Source organism: Taudactylus pleione, unplaced genomic scaffold (assembly GCF_031769625.1).
Source record: "Taudactylus pleione unplaced genomic scaffold, aTauple2 ptg000422l, whole genome shotgun sequence".
Taxonomy (NCBI): domain Eukaryota; kingdom Metazoa; phylum Chordata; class Amphibia; order Anura; family Myobatrachidae; genus Taudactylus; species Taudactylus pleione.
The window spans coordinates 1622620-1646326 of record NW_028284824.1 but is presented as its reverse complement, the minus strand read 5'-3'; the positions used below and the strand labels follow the sequence as shown (position 1 = coordinate 1646326).

The 23707-nt window shown below is 41.0% G+C and overlaps 1 protein-coding gene across 2 annotated transcripts in view; it reads right to left on the bottom strand.

The window, feature by feature from the left end:
* The window catches only part of RUFY1 (RUN and FYVE domain containing 1), a 96840-nt gene extending 73891 nt beyond the window's left edge, over positions 1-22949 (bottom strand). Inside the window, exons 1-6 of one of the 2 annotated variants that reach the window (XM_088447187.1) lie at positions 22771-22948; positions 12638-12804; positions 11158-11275; positions 9762-9863; positions 6662-6785; positions 2895-2959 (exon numbers count right to left, since the gene is read on the bottom strand). In XM_088447187.1, coding sequence (XP_088303313.1) covers positions 2895-2959; positions 6662-6785; positions 9762-9863; positions 11158-11275; positions 12638-12794 — 566 coding nt within the window. In that variant the 5' untranslated portion in view covers positions 12795-12804; positions 22771-22948. Of the gene's footprint in view, positions 1-2894; positions 2960-6661; positions 6786-9761; positions 9864-11157; positions 11276-12637; positions 12805-22770 lie in introns of both variants that reach the window. The other variant, XM_088447188.1, reaches the window with a different exon arrangement.
* Positions 22950-23707: the final 758 nt, after the last annotated feature.

The following is a 23707-nucleotide window of genomic DNA, read 5'->3' as shown; positions in this document are numbered from 1 at the left end:
GTGTAAATTGGCCAAAATGGGTGCTGCACCACAGTATGTGCAATCTCCTGGTGAGATTAGCACTGCATTACATTCTTGTTTAGTGGTTAGAGGAACGTGTTGGTATGGCCGTGATTAAAAAAAAATTATTTCATTTTTAAGGGTTTCATATTTGTGGTGACTCTCAATGCTTAGCTGCGGATGCCATGAGATCCAATGCTGTAATGCACTGGTCCATTCCAAGCTAGTTTTACCTGAACACAATTGAAATCTCACTCACACAAATAGTCTATTGAAAGAAGAATAAATGATGGACTGATCTGCTCTCATAGATGACTCATGGTCGCATCCGGGTCTGCTCTCCGACGTGCCCATACTCCTTTTATATCTCTGTTTAAATATAGGGGGAGATATATCAAACAGTGAAAAGTGTGGAAAAGTGGATCAGTTGCCTATAGCAACCATTCATCTTCTCCAAGCTGATTGGTTGCTATGGGTAACTACATCTCAACCGATTCGCTTCTCCACCCTTTTCACTGCTCATCCCCATATCCCAGTATCTGCCCCGTGCAGGACAAGTGCACCGTTTCTCTATCCCTACTAGTCAGAGAGTAATAATCATTAGTGCGAACCTTGTGTAAAATCAGTACTACATTTTTAAAAGAACCTGCTTTAATAAATTCCTTACCAGCTAAACCGTACTTTATTCTCAGAAAAACACCCAACTTTAGAAATTGATTGGTCAGAAGAGAATGAAAAATTTTAAAACTGACATTTCATAGATGCTGGCTTTGTGTAGCGTACAGAGCCGATAAAAGTAATCATTTTATTGTGAATAATTAAACCTAAGAAATCAAAGAATTCCCAACCTGTCATTACAAGAACGTAATCTATTTGATTGATTGTAAATACGTCTTGGGGGTATATTTGCTAAAAGACAGTTTGTCAAAACCACTGATCATCAGTGGATTTTGCCGATAGTTTTAAAACAGCAATAGCCCTGGGATCTCACTGCAGCAGCTTCCGGTGCATCTTAAACACCGGCTGCAAGGACTGCCACGCGCGATTCCCCTTAAGCGAGGAATCGCCTTACCTGATATCTCAGTGCGTGCGGTTGCAGTCCGGGCCCCAGCATCGCTACTAGCATGCTCTGCCTTGACCCACCGTAATCACCAGAGACGTTACTGTTGTTGTGGCCCGGTGGAGGTAGACTGATTCACAGTGAATGCATCTTAATTCAGACGCTCAGCACTGCTAACTCAAAAACATAGAAATAAAATAAAACCTAAAATAAAAAGCTTGCAGTCCCGTTACAAAGGTGCATCTGAATCCTGCAGCACCAAACAAGCAACAGAATGCCTGTGGCCAGGGGAGGGGTATATGTGGAGGAGGACTGTGAGGCATCCTGGGAGCTGAAAGCTTAACTGTTTGGTGCCTGGATCACTCCAACCACATTATCCTTGTGGATCCCTATGGACCCTAAAGAAGAAATTGCATCATTTTGTGAGGAAGGTGGTTGGTTATCATCATGCTGGCATGATGATGGGCCTATTTTTATGTGGAACCTGAGGTTCTAGTCCCATCAGGCGAGGCGACAGGTACAAGGGAGATAATTGTACTGTGCCCAGAGATTCCATGGGGCCCTGGCCACTGTGGGGCCCACTGATACAGTTCTGGAGAATCCTCCGGGCTCCCATACTGGCCTCAGACTCCTGTGGAAAGATAACCTGCATTTCAGTGCAAACCTGGGAACAACGTTGCTACTTTTAACCTGGTTAATGGAGGAGTGCAGTGACAGTGCCTAGCTGATTGCCCACAGAACAAGTCGCCATCAAGGATCAAGCATCGATATTACCCTGCTGAGTGAACCATCTGGTTTGGTCCCATTGGAGGAGAGAGACACAGCTTTCTAAAAAATTTTATCCCCTAGGACTCGAATAGAAACTATTCATTTGAATTATGTTTTATTATTAGCATGTATTATTTATAATGTGAATTGGGGGCAGACTCAGTGTGGCATACAATGCGAGCTGGAGGTACAGTATGGCATACAATGCGAGCTGGAGGCACAGTATGGCATACAATGCGAGCTGGAGGCACAGTATGGCATACAATGCGAGCTTAGGGCACAGTATGGCATACATTGCGACCTGGGGGCACAGTGTGGCATACAATGCGAGCTGGGGGCACAGTGTGGCATACAATGCGAGCTGGGGGCACAGTGTGGCATACAATGTTAATTTTTTAAGTGGTCTAACATTTGAGTCTCAAATAGTGGCATGATTGTTAAAAAAGCATCTAAAATGTTATTATAATATTAAAGTCCCTAAAGCTTCTGGGGTCTAGGCAGCTCCCAGACCTCTGGCCGCTCACTTAAAATTCCACAACAGTGTGAGCGCGTGCATGTGATGTTCATCTCTATCATGCTATTTTTCCAGTGTGTGATAGTACCAATATAGGTATTCAGTCATTTTTTTTTATTTGCCCTCGGCACCATCAACGTCTTGTTACTCCATTACACAGTGGTAAGGCACCAGCTTAGAGTAGTTTAGCAGGTCTTGTTCAAATTTGAAAGACAAGAACACAGATTTCAAGTTTGACATAGTAAGATCATTACCACAATTTCTCATTAAATGCATTTGCAAATAAACAGCACACATTATACACATCCAACATCACATCTGATGCACATTTTTTTTCCCTATTCCAACAGCAAAATCTATGAAAATCATTAGCCGGAATTATTATTTATGCAAACGTTGTTTGCAGCCTTGGGGAAAACAATGCATTGGCAAATATCTTTTCTTTACCTATAGATTCAAATAGAAGTTATTACTATACAATTTTAATGAATGCTACCATTCATATATTACACAATTAAACATTAAAATAAAACTGTAAAACAGAATACATACTTTTTGTCACGGTCATCACTCAGCTGTGTATCCTTAAGACAGAAAGAGAAGTCAATGATTCCAACCTAAATAAAAACAAATTAGAATATGTTTATACATCTGTGTGTATATAATACACATTGTGATAAGATCATGTTAGGGTTGCCCTCTCCTGGGGTAGATGGGCACTTCCAAATACACAGCAGCCAGGAAACAGCACGCCAGTCCAGGGTTTTCGTGAAATTAGCCAAAACTAGTTTATTCTGCAGAAAAAGAAACACATAAAATATAAAATCCTAACCTGTCTGGTCTCTAACTAAACATAGAGATTCCCTCTCTCGTCAGTGGTAGGACCTAATGCCTCTACCACAAACATAGGCATATGCACAGTACTCACGGTCATAAATCACATTGTCTCTTAACAGGCCTGCTGCCTCTTTCCCCAGGTAGTGAGACACTGAGTAATGCCCCTGACACACTTTTATAAGCTTCTTACAGGTGCAAGTGCTAATTAGCCTGTTCTCAGGCTGAAGACCCGAAATGGCCCTAATGGATGGAGCCTGTCCTCACTCTCCATCCATAACCCCAGGAACCCCTTATCTGGCTTTTACTAAAGCCCAAACACTATCAAGACTATTTTGCAATCATATAGGTCAGAAACCTGGGACAAATATATCTCCCATGTATGACCTTACCAGAGCTTTTGCCACATAACCCCCCCTTTTGTTTCGACCTATGGGCGGAATAACTGCAGCCCCCAAACAAATAAAAAGAAACCGTCTGCATTGACCAGTTGGCTCCCTGGCCTGTGTAGTACCTGAGAGTTTCTAATGCCCATTTCATGGCCAATGATTCTTTTTCAAGAGTGGCATCGGTTCTCTCATGAATATTGAACCGTCTACTTAAATAAATAAATAAAATAAATAAAAGGAAGCTCTTCACCCTCTTTGTTCTGGGACAGGACAGCACCTATCCCTACATCCGATGCATCAATTTGCACTACAAATTCACTTTTACAGTCAGGTGTCATCAGAACTGGTTGGGTACACAATGCCACCTTCAACTCCTGAAAACCCTTTTCTGCTTCAGGATTCCATTTAACCATATCATTCTGTTTGCCCTTGGTAAGGTCCGTCAGTGGGACTGCAATGGCGGCAATATTGGGTATAAACCTACTATAATAACCTGTGATTCCTAAGAAAGCTCTCATCTGTTTCTTATTCAGGGGTCATTGCCAATTTTGTAGTGCCTCAATTTTATTAAGTTAGGGTTTATCAAACCTCTGCCAATGGTGTATCCAAGATAATTTACTTCTTCCATTCCTAAACAACATTTTTTTGGGTTGACTGTCAATCCTGCCTTATAGATGAAGTCCAATATTGCTTGTATTCTGGGTAAGTGGGACTCCCAATCAGGACTATAGATGACTATAGTCCTGCAGCACAGACGGTGTAATAGTTAGCATTATTGCCTCACAGCACTGAGGTCAGGGGTTCGATTCCCACTACGGCCCTAACTGTGTGGAGTTTGTATATTCTTCCTGTGCTTGCGTGGGTTTCCTCCGGGTTCTTCGGTTTCCTCCCACACTCCAAAAATATACTGGTAGGTTAATTGGCTCCCAACAAAAATTACCCCTAGTGTGTATGTGTGTGAGCATGTGAGTGTAAGCTCCACTGGGGCAGGGACTGATGTGAATGGCCAAATATTCTCTGTAAAGCGTAGCGGAATATGTGTGCACTATATTAATAACTGGTAATAATAAATAATAATGACTACATCATCCAGACAGGCAACAGCATACTGTCTATGGGGCCATAGAATTCTATACATCATCCTTTGAAAGGTGGCGGGTGCCCCATGTAACCCAAATGGCAACATCTTGTATTGGAACAATCCTTCTGTTGCAAAAAGAGCTCTCTTTTATTTGGCATTATCTGTTAACTAAAGGGTATTGGCAAGTGCCATTAAGTCTAGAGTGGTGAAGTACTTTGCCGTTCCCAGTCATTCAATAAGTTCATCCACCCAAGGCATTGGGTAGGCAACGAACTTAGATACTTTATTCAACTTATGGAAATCATCGCAGAAGCGCAAACTCCAGTCAGGTTTCGGGATGAGCACAATGGGACTTTCTCTATGTGACTCCTCAATTACACCTAACTCCAACATTTTACATTTCTTTAGACACAGATTCCAGTTGGGCTTCTGGGATTCTATAGGGCTTTAGGTGTACCTCAACCCCTGGGTCAGTGATTATGCCATGTTTAATTACTTTTGTTTTACCCAGTATGTCAGAAAACAATCCAATATATATTCTCAGCGCTCATTCCACGCCCAAGATAGAATACACCACACCTGCTGCAGAATAATTAATTGTCCACCTCACACGTTTACTAAAACATATAGGTACAATTCTGCGCTGGTGTGTTTTGCTTAATTCATAAAAAAGTATTTATTAAGAAATACATGTCTCATCGAAAATAATCACTTCAAGCCAAATAACTTCAAATAAGACTATTGCTTCTTTTTACAATATAAGTGTTTTTCATTTGCATGAATATACAATTACTGGTATAAAGTGTTGGACTTTGGACATTTAATATATTAATAATATATTCAAGCTACTTGCTATTCATAAACACGAACATTTTACTTTTCTTTGTTTTTATTTTAATGTTGCAATTGTTTGTGCTACATTGATATATTAATGGCTAATGTAACTTAATGCTGCTACTTGTTTACAAGCTGGTCTATACTTCATTTTATGGGACATGTATTACTGAATAAATACTTTTTATGAAACAAAACAAACCTTGCTACTTACCCAAAATGTAACTTTATACTCTGGGAATCAAAAGAAGCACTCTGTACCCAGGTGCAAAGATGCACAACTGGGCACTGCAATTGTACACCCGCTGCTGTGCCTGTTGGGCCTGTTCCAAGTGCTCTCTCCCATATCGGCACCACTGCAGCTATGCTTTCCTGCATTTGAGAAAAATGCTCCAGAACAGTTCTATAAGGACTGGATTGCCCCTCCCATGTCTCCTTTGCAATGTCCAGCAATCCCCGTGAGTGTCTCCCATACAACTAATCAAAAGAACTGGGACAAATAAATCCCATGCATGACCTTACCTATGCTTTTGTCACAACATACTGTATATAAAACTAGTAAATATATATTTGTTCAGACTGACACTCACCTCTAGGGATACACTATTGCTAGCTGCAGATATAGAGACAGATCTTTATCTCTGATGATAAATACAGATTAATGGGCTAAATATCTGCTCCTGGTCTATGTAGTGGCTTATATTTAATGGGTTGATGGTTAATAGTGTTAATTGGTGCATACACCTCCACAGGGACAAAGTGCTAAAGTATGAATCAAACTCGGTCCTCAGGACTCCTAACAGTGCATGTTTTCCAGGTCTCCTCACAGAATCGCAAGTGAAATAATTAGCTTCACCTGTGGATCTTTTAAAAGCTTGTCAGTGAGTGCTCCTGCTGTGCTCCTGCTGGGTGACCTGGAAAATGTGACCTGTGTGGGGTCCTGAGGACAGAGTATGAGAACCACTGAGTTACACCAATAGTGGGCAAATAGCTTTACTATATATATATGTCCATATCACTTGTACATTTTCAGTCACTTTCAGTCCAACTGATTATCAACCCCTACATGCAGAACTCAATAGAAGCTATGCCCAATAGTAAAACTCAGGAATGTCCTTCAGTACAATTTGATGTAACAGTGAAATTTGTCTTAGTGTAATGGAACTTTATTTTATTTTTACCTGAGAATCCAAATCTTCACCTTTAAGGCACAAATTTGCATCAATCATGTTAAGTCCCACAAGAAGGCCAACAATCACAGCCCCCTCTTCCTCCATCATTAAAGCGTCATGCTCGTAAAAGTCGCTGGTTTAAAACAAGAAATAAATCAGTAAGTTTAAAAACAACTTGATAGGTTGCATTCAAATATATTTGTAGAGTGAAATTAATTTCATATTTTTCAGACTAGAAGACACCTCAAAAAGTGTAACTTTTTAAGAATATATATATTTTTTTAAATGCTTTCGTGTACACGAAAATGTGTTGGGAATACAGCATTTCTATACAGCGCAGTAACAGGGTGCCCCCTAAACCCGTGACATGATGTCATGACTAGGGAGCGCCTCTGGGAAGTAGAGCACTTCCTGGAGTGTGCCAAGGACGCTCAGGAGGCTCTACAGTAACTCTACTGGCTGTAGGGTGCCATTCCAGGTACCCTGCTAGCCACATGCAAGTGCCGTGGGACAGCGACAGTGCCACCCCCAGGGTACTGCGACCTGTGTGACACAGGATGTAGTTAGCAGACCGGCAGACAACATGCCGCCGGTCTGAATCCCGATGGTGGAAGCCCGATACGGGACTTAAGATAGACGTCGAAATACCGACGCCTATCTTAATCCTGACGCTGTAATACAGACAAGATGCCAGCCCGAATGAGATAAGCCAGGGGCATCTTAGCTGTTAGCCGCAGGGGGTGTTAGGGTTAGGCACTCCTAGGGGTGGGAGGGTTAGGGTTAGGCACGAAGGGGGGAGGGTTAGGTTTAGGCACTAATGGGGGATGAGTTAGGGCGCGGGGTGGGGAGGGTTAGGGTTAGGCTTCAAGAAGGGAGGGTTAGGATTAGGGGGGGAGGTTAAGTATACTTACCCGACCCCTGACGAGATACCAACCATCGGGATGCCGCTGTCGGTATTTTGACAGGAGACATCCTGACTGCCGGGATTACATACAGATTACATGTGACACCACAGGTCGCTCACCCCTAGTTACGGCCCTAATATAATTATATATATATACACACACACACATACATACATACTTTTTTTGTGCACAGGAATTCCTACAGTGTCTGAGAATGTCTATCATCAGTACATTTCTGATTAGGGGGATTAATGAACCTGGTACAGGCTGTTACCCTAAGGCTGCTACCCGAATGGTGTGTACACACGGTACGATTAAATGCACGATAATGATGTCATATCGTCAATATCGTGCATTTTTCTGTGCATCCAACCCACCAATGAACTGCGATGCACGGCACGTATGGACGATAACTATATCGTCCATCGCCTGTGAGTGCAGGTCAACCTGGATAATATCGACCAGGTTACTATAGGGACCTAGTTAGCCAACCTTCGGTGGGTTGGTGGTGTGCTGGATGGTCGATCATCCAGCAATCCGGGAGATTGTTCAACGATATCGTTAATGATCGTCCCGTGTGTGTATGCACCATAAGTCTCTTCCTGAATATGCTACTGTTTCTCACCTATAAAATATCACAATAAGTAATCCATAAAATGCTTAAAATTATTATTTAATTTTTATAATATTTCTGTATTGTATGGACGTTGAAATGAGGTGTGGCTAGGATGTTATCAACGCAATGGGTAGCCCTGCCCATAATGTCTCCCATTTGACATCTTTGGTCTTTGGATATTAACTTCTGCCCCTCTGTTTGGGGATATTAATTTACTAGATATGGTTCCCCCATCAATAGAATGCAGCATATTTGATCTCTAACTAAATGTATCAGTAAAATAAAGTGATTAACACTTATTAGTATGATTCCCGTCGGACAATACAAGTTTTGTGCCGTTTTATGTACTGCTTCCAGCAACTTCCCTAAGATAAATATTTATGTCTTCAAAGGCTCAGTGGATACATTGTTATTATCGATGCCTCCAATACAGGCAACATGCAGGTCATTGTACTTTATCAGCACATAAGCCACATTTAAAGACCACAAAGGGCATGACCCAGAGTGGCACGCTACGCTGATAATCACACAAACAGGCAACGATTTTTCTTCTACGCATGCATCGGAGTTGTACAGCGCAAGCATCCCGACTGTTACCGCTCAGAGACACAGAGTCTTTGAATTTTGGTGGGCGTTCCTGCGAGGTAACAGGGGAGTAGCGGATGTGTCACTGTAAGCGGCTGTGTCCAAAGACGCACAGGAGGCCATGCTTGGGCGGAGAAGCTGCATCGGCCATAAAGCTAGTGCAAGTTTCAATAAGCGTCCGATGGTGCACAGATATTGCGTCTAAACATGTACTGAGACGGAAATGCACTGCTTCAGGGCGCTGCAAGGGTGCGTCTCAGTATTAACAAAATCGACCGCATCTGTATGCAACTCTGAATCAGGACCTATAATGAGTAGTGACAATGAGGGTTCCTTCCTTACCTCACTTTTACCATTATCTCTCCACACTGCCTAAAACAACACCTGCCGCCCTGATGCTAATTTGGGTACTATGCTGATGCAGCAATGCTTATATACCTTGTCCATGTCCTGCAATGTTCTGTACTGCTAGTCACGTCTTTCTTGTTTTGTTCATACTGTTTCTGTTCATGTACTTTGTAAGGCGCTGCGGACCCCTTGTGGCGCCATATAAATAAAGGATAATAATAATAATAATAATAAGTGCAGGTAACAGAAAGGAGTGGGGACATGCAGGAAGAAATCCTTATATCCTGCTTTAGCTTTGTGCATCTTGCCTCTCACTGATTGGTCCATCTGTCTGTAGACAGACAGGCAGAAGAAACAATTATTACATGGCAAAGTAAGGTCATCATAGACTGGGGAAAGCAAGAAAGGGCGATATAACAATGGAGCGTCCGTTCCATATACATTTATGTCTTTTTTGGGGACATTACATTAGGACCATAAGCATGTATCTTATTTTCCAAAACTTTCAATAATAATGGAAATCTCTTTCCTCTCTTTAGACTCCTAATTTCTTCCTACAGAAAATAAAAGTTTATCCCATTTCATAAAATAACACAACCAGGCCATGAAAAAATGAGCTGTAGTCTTCCTAATTGCAATTCTACTAGAGCAATACCTTAGCAGTGCCTTGTGGTCTATAAGAAGTTGCAAGTAATCCGCTAACTTCTTCTGCATCAGTGATAGGTGCAGCCAAGCTCTCCCTCGCCCAACAGATGTCCTTGATAGACAAAAAAAAAAAAAAAAAGTAAGCTGAAATTACAAAATGCCTCTAACTGTAATATTTTATATGCAACATAATGAAACTGGAGGTCCACAAGTACTGATGATGCCTTGTCAAAAGTTCCCTCTTTGGTTCACCAAAACCAGTAACAGAATTCTGAATTTATAGAGCTGACTTGTGGCATTGTAAAAATAAGAAGAAATCAAATATGGAGACATAACTGAAATATATATTGCAATACTGATGTAACTATGCTTCAAAGAAGAGTTTCCCCAAACGCTGCCATTACAGTCCAGGTTTTAAGGATATCTATGCTTGAGCACAGGTGACTTAATTAGTACCTTAGTCATATCCTTAAACAGAGACTGTAATGGTGGAGTTTGGGAAACTCTGCTTTAAAGTAAGAATAAATACCAATGTCTGCGTGTATTATGATTTTATTACGTTTGTTGTGGCATTCCTCAAATCTGTGTTTTTGTGCAATCTCCTGTTTCAATCTCCTTTATATCACTAGTGTTGTTCTTGTACAAAGAAAGCAGTAATTACCAAACACTATAATGGCGATGACTAGATTGTTGGCTGAGAAATGGAGGACAGGTTCACAAATATAGAACAGAGGTGTCAGGTATGACTTTTGGTTTTGCTTCCAAATTCATCTTTGTGTTTTGGTTTTGCAAAACCACCCTCATGTGTTTTGGTTTCGGTTCTGTATTATTATTATTTTTTTAATCAGCTAAAATGATAGAATTTTGACCTGTTTTTATGCAATCAAAAACACGAGTTTAGTTTTTAAATCCGAGTTCCGAACAGGCACTTGGTACTCCAAAGTGATTCCGAACTCAGACCTGGTTCGACTCGGATCCACTAAATTCGGCTGTTGTTGGTTCTCTGGGAACCAAACCCGCACATCTCTAATTATACATTACTGAGACCTTGATCCCATTTCAGAAATATACTTAATGCATCCTATTTACCTTTATTCCTCGTCAATTAGTACTACTACTGTATTTTTATATAACAATACATGAACAACATAACATAAAACAAAATACAATTACGTACCTTTAAATGTAAAAAATATTTATTAATAAACGTTATAAAGTATATACGGATAAAATACATATACACTGTAGTTAATTTACATAGAAGCTAGATATAATTACATTAAGCATGTTACCCATACAGTTTGTAAGTTGTAACACACCAATATTTTACATATGAAAGATTGCAATGTATTCTAAATATTAAGATTTTTTTTTTAAACTTTGATTCACTTAATTATTTCACTTACTTAATTTCAGGAAGATTTCTAATGTTTGCAAAGATATCGGATGATTCAAGGCAAAGTTTTTCCACCAGTTCCAACGGGCCAAAGAAAGATTTATTCTGCCCAATGAAGCTCTTTTTAACTGTAAAAGAATAATAAAACTACAGTATGTTGCATGTGTGAGAAATGATCATATAAGCACAAACCTAGGCAACCAAATCATTCTAAAAATTTGGAAAGTTTTGTATCCCAAAGAAAACAGACTCAGCCGACGAACAATTGGGTGATGATATCAATGCAGGACTTTATTAATTTTCTGCAGCAGAGGATACCCAGATAAGAGTTCCTAAAGGGGCACATCCACTAGGCGACAATGAAAAGACTGAACAATAATGATATCGTTATCGTTCAGTCGTTCATTGTACTGCGCAGTGCCTACACTGAACGCTATGTCATTCGGTGTAGACACCCTCCCTCATCCCTGAACATGGTCAATCTGTCGTTATTGGCAGATTGACCAGTATGTTCAGGCGATAATTGATGTCAGAAACGACAAGCGGGAGCACGCATCGTTGGTTGTTTCCGACATTATAGTGCATGATTTATGAGCGATTGAACGATAACGATGTCGTTATCGTTCAATTGCTCATTAATATCGCCTAGTGGACACGCACCTTTAGGAGCCAGAATTGATGTTCTTTGTGAGAGTAATATCTATGTTTGTATATCAATTGAACATTTTTGGAATCACTGATATAAAGATTTCTTTGGAATGCATAGCTTTGATCATTGTTATAAATGTTGCAGATTTGGGATAGTCAAAAAGATAGGTAACAAGGCACATTGTTTTTTTATGACAGTTAAAAAGAAGAAGTTGCCTATGACAAAATGCATTGGGTGATGGTAGCTGTACCACCATAAAAGTCATGTACGCCCACCAGAACCTCATAGTGGACTTGCCAATAACACCTGCCATGGATGGTGGTCAGTTACATGCTACAAATTTTTTTTATTATAATGTACGTTTATTTGAGCTGGGAATTGCATTTTAAAACACACATTTTTTTTTCCATCACATGCAGTACACAAAGGCATAATCTTTCCCAAAGGATCTAAACATCTTCTGTTACTATAAGTATCCGGTTGATAAAATGCCATGTAATAGTAATATACTCCTCACTTGAAGGTCTTTTGCCTGTTTGGGCCTCAGGATGTATTGAAGGTGCTTCCTCCATTGATGCTGCCACTGTATCTCCCAAGATACACTGAATATGCTCTGCAGTCGCTGCTGGAACTCCTGCGAGTCTTCCTGTATTTTAAAGCGGCAATCATTTTAACGGCAAAACCCGCTTGGTTTTGCGTTTAAAATTATGACTGCTTTAAAAATACGGGAAGACTCGCAGGAGTTGCCGCAGCAGCTGCAGCTCGCAACCTATTACATAAGCCCCATAGAGTATGAAGCAGAGTTGGATACATTTTATGACAGAAAAAATTTAAAAAGTACCTTTTAATCCATGTTTCAGACAATGCTCCATCACAAAAAAAAATTGCTGCAGCGGCGGGTAATCAGAATCCAGGCTTCTACCCAGATTAAGAGCTGACTGGATCAATACTTTTATGCTGACCTTCATCATATTCATTAAATTGGCACGCTCCTCCATCTTGCTATCGCTATAAAACACAAAATTAAAATTTTGACTTTTTCAGTGGATTAACAGAAACAAAATGTAAAACATGGTTAAAAGTAGACAACAAATATCACAATTCAACACATACCAATACTGTCTTCTGTCCTCCTTCTTACATAACCAGTTACCAAAACCACAAAGGGGTAGAATAATGAATTTAAATTTCACATGTTCCCTTCACGGCCTTCAATGCTAAAGATGAATGGCACATACTTAAAAAGTGCTAAGGACAAGATTTACTCATTCTCAGCACTGAAGAAGATTGTAGTAACAATAGAACCTACTAATGTACAAATCCCCTAACGATAGATACTGCGATAATCACCCATCCTGGCTTTAATAAACTCTTGGGCACCCTTAATGAAAAGAAGAGATGCTGTGGCCCTTTAGTAGTTATGGTTGTCGAAGCTGGATTATTGGCTGAGACAAGATCAGTTTAAAATTGAATCGCAGCGACACCATCTTGCGACTGGCCGCAAGATGCCATTTTGCGAAATGGCCGCCTAAGCGCCATTTTAGATAAACTCACATTTTAGTACATGTGGCGATAATACCATTAGCATCATGCGAATGCATCTGTGACCATTACCATAGGTTACGGCGATTCACTAAAAGCCTATTTCATTACTTTACGTATTATAAAGGATATATTCCAGAAATGGCTTTACAGTATTGCATTAAGCAAGTGGCCAGGTGACAACTGGCTTGTGTAGATAAGCTTCCTGCATAGTGTTTGTTCACTACGGGTGGTCTGGCTAGAATACATAAGCAAGCTTCCTACAATGACATGATTTCAAAGGCTAGAGTGTCACCTTAGAGGTTTATAGGAAGGAGATTAGAAGGTACAGGCAGGGGTATATAGAGGTTAATTTTAAAATCAACATAGTCAACAGACAATAATACGATAAAATCGAAAAAAAAACCTAGTACAAGTGCCTGGTAGCGGAGACCTAGAACTTTAAGTACAATCCGCCAGCACTATTAGTATTTCTGCAATGTAGGTTGAAATGGTCTGATCACCGACAATAACAACTTTGGGGTCACATTATTTGAAAGAGGGAGCTTCTTAGTCTGTGTGTTCCAGAATGGTGGGTATAGAGGACTTTTAATGACCCCCCTCTCATTCTCTGGTTATTGAAAACTAGCTGGGATACCAGACATTGACCGGGTAAAAGACTGGACCCTGAAGTACACCTGTAGCCTTCATTTGTTTTATTGTCCTGGTCTATAACTGCATTCCACTGATCCTGAAAATGACCCCACTGTTTGCCAACATGCAAACAGTGGCTTAACTACCGTGGGTGCAAGGAGTGAGGCTGCTATGGTACCAAGCTGTCTCTGTGGCCCGCCACTCCCCCTTCACCCAGTCACGCACACAAGGTGGGCCGGTCCAGTCAGGGCTGTTGAGGGGGGCCCGGGTGTCAGCGATCTTGATTTGGTGCCAGCCCGTCAGCTGATTACAGCTGGCGCACTGACAAGCAGTCATGGAGAGACACTGCCGCCAGTCACGAGGCAATCAGAGCTTGCGGACCAGAACCCGATCAGCAGTGGCTCCTGATTGACTACCGGTCTGCGAGCTCAGATTTGCTCACGACTGGCGCCTGCCAGATTCAAATTGCCCCAGCGCTGTCTGTCCATGTCTGCTGTTGCCTGCTGGTGCGCCAGCTATAATTAGCTGGTGGCCCGGCCCCAAATCCACATCTGCTGATGGCACACAGGGGGAGGCGAGAGGCTGCTGGTGGGACACGGGGAGGGGAGTTACTGGAGGAGGGGCGTAATGTGTAAGGAGCACTACTATTGTGTGGAATAATGTGTAATATGGGGCACTACTACTATGTGGAATAATCTGTAAAAGGCATTACTGTGTAGTGTAAGGGGCATTACTGTGTGGCTTAATGTATAAGGGGCACTACTACTGCGTGGCATACTATGTATAAGGGGTACTACGGTTTGGTATAGCATGAATGGACTCTGGGCCTGACTCAGACCCGCTCGCGAGTGCTGAGCGGCTCCGTCGTGCGCATGCGAGAGACACGAATAACGACGGCCAAGCCGTCGTTATGGGTCTCGCACCAAAGGGGGCGTGCTGTTGATGGTGATTGACAGCACGCCCCCTTTGGTGGGCGTGCCGGGGGCGTGGCTGCCCAGACGGAGGCGTTCCCAAGGGAATGCCTACCGTCTGGGGCCGGCCCCACTGACATCACTACTGATAGAGCCAAAAGCACTCCAGGGCTTGCGGCAGCGAGACCCTACCGCAGGGTCTCATCGCAAGCCCGATGGTTGCGATGGTCTTGACCATCGCAACCATTATTTTGGCCGCTCGCTATAGCTGTGGGTGGTCACCCACAGCTATGTGAGCGGCCGGGAGGCCGCTCCAAAAAGGAGACGGGACGGCCCTGATTCAGAGCGAGTGGGGCAAATGTATGGTTTTTTGACCCTTTAAAGATCTTGCTATGTGGTCCACAAAGTTTCAGTTATGCCCTTGCATGCAAACACAGAAGCTCTGGATTTAATATGAACTTGCATGAGTCATCAAGTTTGCTAAGACTGAGGTTAAAAGGTTACTTTTGTAGCTTTCTCACAGGTTTTTGGCAGATTGACAATTTCCACTGGAGCCAGCCCCTGAATCTGCGTAATTTAGGGGGCCCCTTTTTTTAGTTCAAACCTAGGCAAAAATCTAATCCTGTTCAAACTCACCACCATGCCAATTTGGTAAGCTAGGTCCAAAACTCTGGCCATGTATAAAGGACAAATAGATGGACATACAGACACCCTTTCTCGCTTATTATATAGATTACTCTAGTGTAGTGTCCGGAGAAGTATTGTTGGAAATTTGCCTCCTGGTTTAACTCATATGTTTGAGGCACACAGTACACATATCCACTTTCTTAAGAATATTTTCATGTGCCCATCTGCTCATGGAATTAGATTTCTTTGTTTTTATTCTTATACAGTTCTATATTTTTATTAACAAGCCAATTCTTTGAAGCCACTAACTATGCTATTAGTTTGTAAATTTTTAAGTTTTGAGATTTATTTGATTACTTTTTTGTATTCTAGTGTATTATGGGTATTCACATTATTTTCTAGACAAGATACAATGCAGTTCTTTTATGTATTTTTGGTTTAGCCATTATATGAGAAAAATTATCAATTTCCTTGGGAACAGCTACTTAAAGATTTTTATTCTTGATACATTTCTTTTGTAAATACATGATTTTGTAGTTTTATTAGCACTAAAATGTATTGTAGAATTCTATTCAATTAGCATAGGAAGTATGGAGAACAGCAAAATCATGAAATGGTGCAACCACCAACCTCCCAAACTTTTTTTGAAGAAAATAGCGAGAAAGCAAAGGGGGTGGGGGGCTGGAGGAAGATGAGGAGACAAAGAAAAAATTAAAAGAGGAAGAGAGGGGGGGAGGGATTAAAAAAAAAAAAGAAGAGGGAGACAGGGGAAAGAAGGAGTAAAGAGAGATTGGGATAGATGGTGAGAGAGACAGAGAAGGCACATTAGTCTGTGGTATTAATTATATATTATGGGCATTATATACGGAAACCATATGGAAAATATTATTTTTGGTTAAAGTTGAGAAGCAGTATATAATATTAAACATTTCATTTTTACTTCACTTTTAATTTAATTAGCGAAAAGGGTAGAGGCTTAGCGGTAAATTTACTAAAGTGAGAGTTTTTAGAAGTGAGTTTCAAAAGTGATGTTGCCCATAGCAACCAATCATATTCTACTTAACATTTAACTAGCACCTTCTAGAAGATAACAGCTAGAATCTGATTGGTTGCTATGGGCAACATCACTTTTAAAACTCCCTTCTAGAAACTCTCACTTTAGTAAATTTACCCCTTAGTCTCCCGAGCTTCTAGCACTAAAACATTCTCTTTAATCTAACATGTTCTTAGATCTAAATTACACGTAGTGGCAGGTAACAGTGACCTGGTCTGTTGTCCCCAGACAAACACAAAACATAACGCCTTGCTTCAGTATGATATGTCACTGCAAATAGACACTACACTGCATAGTACTGCAAATTTACTTTTTTAAGGGGGCAATTAAATTCTCTACAACTGTTGTGAAGGCACTGCAGATGTATCTTCACTAATTCATGTTTGCACGAGATAGAGGTGTATAGAAATCTGAAGATTGCTTAATCCAATAAAAGGTAATATGCACAGCCGGACATTATAGCAGCACATCGTTGATCACTGAATTGCCCCCTAAGCACTTTGGGCCTGATTCAGAGCCGCTCGTAAGCGGCCGCTCGTTTGTTCCGAGCGATGTTTGCCCAACTGCGCATGCGTACGGATCGTAATACGCATGCGCGAACCAGTCAGTGTGGCCGAAAATCGTTTGTTCGCTAAATAGTGAATGCCTGCTATTTTGAGTAACAGGAGGAGGCGTATCTGGGTGGTAACAGGGGAAGGTGCTTGAAAACGGGGAGTGGAGATCAGAACGCAGGCGTGCTTAAAGGTCAAAACGGGCGTTTTATGGGTGTGCATAATTAATACAGCAGCGTCATTGACCACGTCACTGGGCTATTTTATAGTCAGAACTGCTCGCAAGATTGCGGTAGGAAAAACCAACCACAAGAATAGCGAGCAGTTCATACACTGGTCAATGTACTCGATTAATCTAATAAATAGCAGACATGACGTAGGATGCGAGCGGCCAGGGGGCGTAGTTTCCAAAAAAACGACCGCAAGTTTTGTTCGCTCGTTCAGACATAGAGGCGTGAACAGACCGCAAAGAGCGAACGGTTCATTTGAATAGCCACCCCTTTTTTCAGAACGAACGACCGCAAATAGCGTCCGGCTCTGAATCAGGCCCATTATGTGCATTACTATCACTAGATTTCTACCGTCAATCACAAACATATCAAGCTGATACAACTTTGATTGATGCAATATAATCAAATGAATGGAGGCCTGGGTGCACAGTGAAATATAACTGCCTACTACATAAGGGGTCGTCAAACCCTTGCACGCGTGCAACAGATGGCACGCAAGGACGCGCGAGAAGTTGCAGCATCGGTTGGACTCAGTTGAGCACTGCATAAGTGGCTGTGTCATTCAATGACACAGTACTGGGTTGTACAGGCTCCCATAGCCTATGAGAGCACTTTAGGACCAATACAGTCCCACTGAATAATATAGGGGTCTGGGATAGGAGAGCATCCACAGCTTGGCATAGTTACAAAGGGAACACAAGAAGTTGGAGCTTCAGTGGTACGAAACTAGATTACTGCTAGAAGATGCCCCAATTAATTTGCCAAAGTCCGCTTCCATGGTCCAATCTGTCAGAGCTGCCGGCCACGCCTGTTGATTTTGACATAATTTCTCTCTCTTGTTTAATACTTGAAATGCATACATTGCTGGTTTTTGCTTCAAATGCCATGTGTTTTATTTCCTTTATTTTCTATTCTATAATTCTGCCAAATATTGTATTTCTCAACTGCACTATATTGGCTATTGTACAATTTGTATTATCCTAATTTGCTCCTTTCTGAATAAAAATAAGTTTAAAAAAAAAAAAAAAAGGGAGGAAGCTGGAGCTGTTAAATCCTGCAGCAGATCCAGAACTTAACACTCATTCACCTGAACTGCTAGAGGTCAGTGTGTCCCGGGCAGTGTTAGCGTAAAAACAATGTGTCAGCCAGGTGGATGACAGCGTTTCCTGGCTCCCATGGGAGGTGCAGGCATACTCCCAGTATCCTCTAATCATTTTGTGAGCAGCTGCCATCTGTGCCACTAATTCTACTTGTACCCCCACACAGCTATCACGTGTCCCTACTACGAACACCCTGTCATCATGTGTCTCTAGTACTCCTACCCCAAGCCGTCATGTTTACTAGACCCCAGCTGTCACCGTGTTCCGACTACTACCCCCACCATGTTTCATAATTCTTATTACTACCTCCACCCAACTATTTTCTATGCCCCTATTACAACTACCACCACCCTCAGCTGTCATGTCTTCCTTCTAACCACATTACCGCATATATAATCCTATGTCTCTACTACTAACAACATTACCCCCATCTATAATCCTACGTCTGTACTACTAACAACCTTTGCCCCATCTATAATCCTATGTCTCTACTACTAACAACATTACCCCATCTATAATCCTACGTCTGTACTACTAACAACCTTTGCCCCATCTATAATCCTATGTCTCTACTACTAACCACATTACCCCCATCTATAATCCTATGTCTCTACTACTAACCACATTACCCCATATATAATCCTATGTCTCTACTACTAGTATCCCCATCTATAATCCTATGTCTCTACTACTAACCACATTACCCCATATATAATCCTATGTCTCTACCACTAACAACATTACCCCATATATAATCCTATGTCTCTACTACTAACCACATTACCCCCATCTATAATCATATGTCTCTACTACTAGTATCCCCATCTATAATCCTATGTCTCTACTGCTAGTATCCCCATCTATAATCCTATGTCTCTACTGCTAACCACATTACCCCCATCTATAATCCTATGTCTCTACTACTAACCACATTACCCCATATATAATCCTATGTCTCTACTACTAACCACATTACCCCCATCAATAATCATATGTCTCTACTACTAGTATCCCCATCTATAATCCTATGTCTCTACTACTATTATCCCCATCTATAATCCTATGTCTCTACTGCTAACCACATTACCCCCATCTATAATCCTATGTCTCTACTACTAACCACATTACCCCATATATAATCCTATGTCTCTACTACTAACCACATTACCCCCATCAATAATCATATGTCTCTACTACTAGTATCCCCATCTATAATCCTATGTCTCTACTGCTAACCACATTACCCAATATATAATCCTATGTCTCTACCACTAACAACATTACCCCATATATAATCCTATGTCTCTACTACTAACCACATTACCCCATATATAATCCTATGTCTCTACTACTAACAACATTACCCCCATCTATAATCCTACGTCTGTACTACTAACAACCTTTGCCCCATCTATAATCCTATGTCTCTACTACTAACCACATTACCCCATCTATAATCCTATGTCTCTACTACTAACCACATTACCCCATATATAATCCTATGTCTCTACTACTAACCACATTACCCCATCTATAATCATATGTCTCTACTACTAGTATCCCCATCTATAATCCTATGTCTCTACTGCTAACCACATTACCCCCATCTATAATCCTATTTCTCTACTGCTAACCACATTACCCCATCTATAATCCTATTTCTCTACTGCTAACCACATTACCCCCATCTATAATCCTATGTCTCTACTACTAACCACATAACCCCATCTATAATCCTATGTCTCTACTACTAACCACATTACCCCCATCTATAATCCTATGTCTCTACTACTAACCACATTACCCCCATCTATAATCCTATGTCTCTACTACTAACCACATTACCCCCATCTATAACCCTATGTCTCTACTACTAACTACATTACCCCATCTATAATCCTATGTCTCTACTACTAACCACATTACCCCCATCTATAATCCTATGTCTCTACTACTAACCACATTACCCCCATCTATAATCCTATGTCTCTACTACTAACCACATTACCCCCGTCTATAATCCTATGTCTCTACTACTAACCACATTACCCCCGTCTATAATCCTGTCTCTACTACTAACCACATTACCCCCATCTATAATCCTATGTCTCTACTACTAACCACATTACCCCATCTATAAGACTATGTCTCTACTACTAACCACATTGCCCCATCTATAATCCTATGTCTCTACTACTAACCACATTACCCCCATCTATAATCCTATGTCTCTACTGCTAACATTACCCTATCTATAATCCTATGTCTCTACTACTAACTACATTACCCCATCTATAATCCTATGTCTCTACTACTAGTATCCCCATCTATAATCCTATGTCTCTACTACTAACATTACCCTATCTATAATCCTATGTCTCTACTAACAACATTACCCCATCTATAATCCTATGTCTCTACTACTAACATTACCCCCATCTATAATCCTACGTCTCTACTACTAACAACATTACCCCCATCTATAATCCTACGTCTGTACTACTAACAACCTTTGCCCCATCTATAATCCTATGTCTCTACTACTAACCACATTACCCCCATCTATAATCCTATGTCTCTACTACTAACCACATTACCCCCATCTATAATCCTATGTCTCTACTACTAACCACATTACCCCCATCTATAACCCTATGTCTCTACTACTAACCACATTACCCCCATCTATAATCCTATGTCTCTACTACTAACCACATTACCCCCATCTATAATCCTATGTCTCTACTACTAACACATTACCCCCATCTATAATCCTATGTCTCTACTACTAACCACATTACCCCCATCTATAATCCTGTCTCTACTACTAACCACATTACCCCCATCTATAATCCTGTCTCTACTACTAACCACATTGCCACATCTATAATCCTATGTCTCTACTACTAACCACATTACCCCCATCTATAATCCTATGTCTCTACTACTAACCACATTACCCCCATCTATAATCCTATGTCTCTACTACTAACCACATTACCCCCATCTATAATCATATGTCTCTACTACTAGTATCCCCATCTATAATCCTATGTCTCTACTACTAACAACATTACCCCCATCTATAATCCTATGTCTCTGCTACTAACATTACCCTATCTATAATCGTATGTCTCTACTACTAACAACATTACCCTATCTATAATCCTATGTCTCTACTGCTAACTACATTACCCCATCTATAATCCTATGTCTCTACTACTAACCACATTACCCCGTCTATAATCATATGTCTCTACTACTAGTATCCCCATCTATAATCCTATGTCTCTACTACTAACAACATTACCCCCATCTATAATCCTATGTCTCTACTACTAACATTACCCTATCTATAATGCTATGTCTCTACTAACAACATTACCCCATCTATAATCCTATGTCTCTACTACTAACATTACCCCCATCTATAATCCTACGTCTCTACTACTAACAACATTACCCCATCTATAATCCTACGTCTGTACTACTAACAACCTTTGCCCCATCTATAATCCTATGTCTCTACTAATAGTAGCCCCATCTATAATCCTACGTCTCTACTACTAACAACATTACCCCATCTATAGTCCTGTCTCTACTAATAGTACCCCCATCTATAGTCCTACGTCTCTACTACTAATACTTCCCCCATCTATAATCCTGTCTCTAATAATAATAGTACCCCCATCTATAATCCTATGTATCTACAACTACTACTCCAGGTCACATCATTAAATATATATAATGGGGAGCATGTTCAGAAACAAAAGTTCCCTAATTCAATTAAAAAGAAAAAAAGAAAATGAGACAATAAAATAAACATTACAGGAGATTAAAAGGAGAGAAAATGGCAAAACAAAAACAAATATATATTTCTGTATATGTTGGTGGCACACCGGAATTTAATTTTTTGGATTACAATGTTGAACGTCTGGCACCCAAAGAGAAAAACGCTGCCGGTCTCTGTACTAATGAGCTCAGACAGGACATGTTTAACTCAACGATGCAGGATGCAGGCACTAACTAGGCAGGGAAGTATCACATGATACAAATGGAGTAAAGACAGCTGGCGTTACACAGTGTTACACAGTGCACACTAATGTACTAACAATGCACGCTGAATATGTAGTTCGATCACTGTGCACAGTATATGAAGAGGACTAAGGGCAACCACGTATAACCCAATAATAAAACCGCCCATCTGTAACTGCTAGAAGCACAGTCTCACGAATAGAAAACTTCCTACAGGTGCTGCACACAGTGCTGTGATGAAGCCTCATGATGTAAGCCTGTGCAGCTATGAGACGGTGCAGTGTTACTGACCTGGAAGTATCCTGAGCAGTTATAGCATGATAAACGTATGGAAAGCTGCCCACTGATCCTCAGCAGCCATTACAGGGATCAGTGGGGAAGTAGCCAGCCCTGCCAGACTCCGTTCAGACTGAGCCACCTCCTCCTTCTCCTACTATACGCATCACTTGTCTATGGGTACCTGCGAGGGACAATCCTTCCTGTGACAATGTAGGAGAATAGTGTTTGGTTCTGCCTATAATGTAACTGCAGTCGTTACTTTCTACAGAGATGCATCTAATTAGTAGTTTTATTACACCCAGTGCAGCAGACCTCTGTGTTATTATGTCTATGGGGGAGAGGGGAGGGAGTAGTGATTCACAATCTAGGGAGGCTGAGAAGCTGGAGGGATTAATATCACTGAGGATTTTGCCTTAAATGCAAATTTATTTATTTTTCCCTATAATTTGACATATTTATTATAGATAGTCATTCCATATGTCATAATGATGGAATGATGCAATTTAAAAAAAGAAAAACTTTATGGTAACTAACAGCCTTCTATATGGTTCTGCTATCTCAGTTGTCACTTTTTTGAGGGCTCCAGGATGGTTTCCCCACTTTTGCATACACTGCTCCCACGTCATTTTGTAGAAAAGTTGCGCAACCTCACCATAAGTACCAGCAATCAGCATTTCTATTTGATTCTTGCATTTCTCAGTGGAGCACATTCACTGTGGTGTTTGCGAGTTGGTACTTGTGTACTTTACAGACTCATTGCAGAGAGAACCCAAGTGTCCTACACTCATTATTCTTATCAATCATGGTAATGTCTAAATCCCCTTCACAGAGAGGACCCTGACGTCATCAGCCAGTGTCCAGCGTCATTCCCTACCATCCAAGTGGGCATACAGGGGGAATATAATCTTGTAGCGAGCCACTGAGCCCAAAGCATGGCGAGCGCACCGTG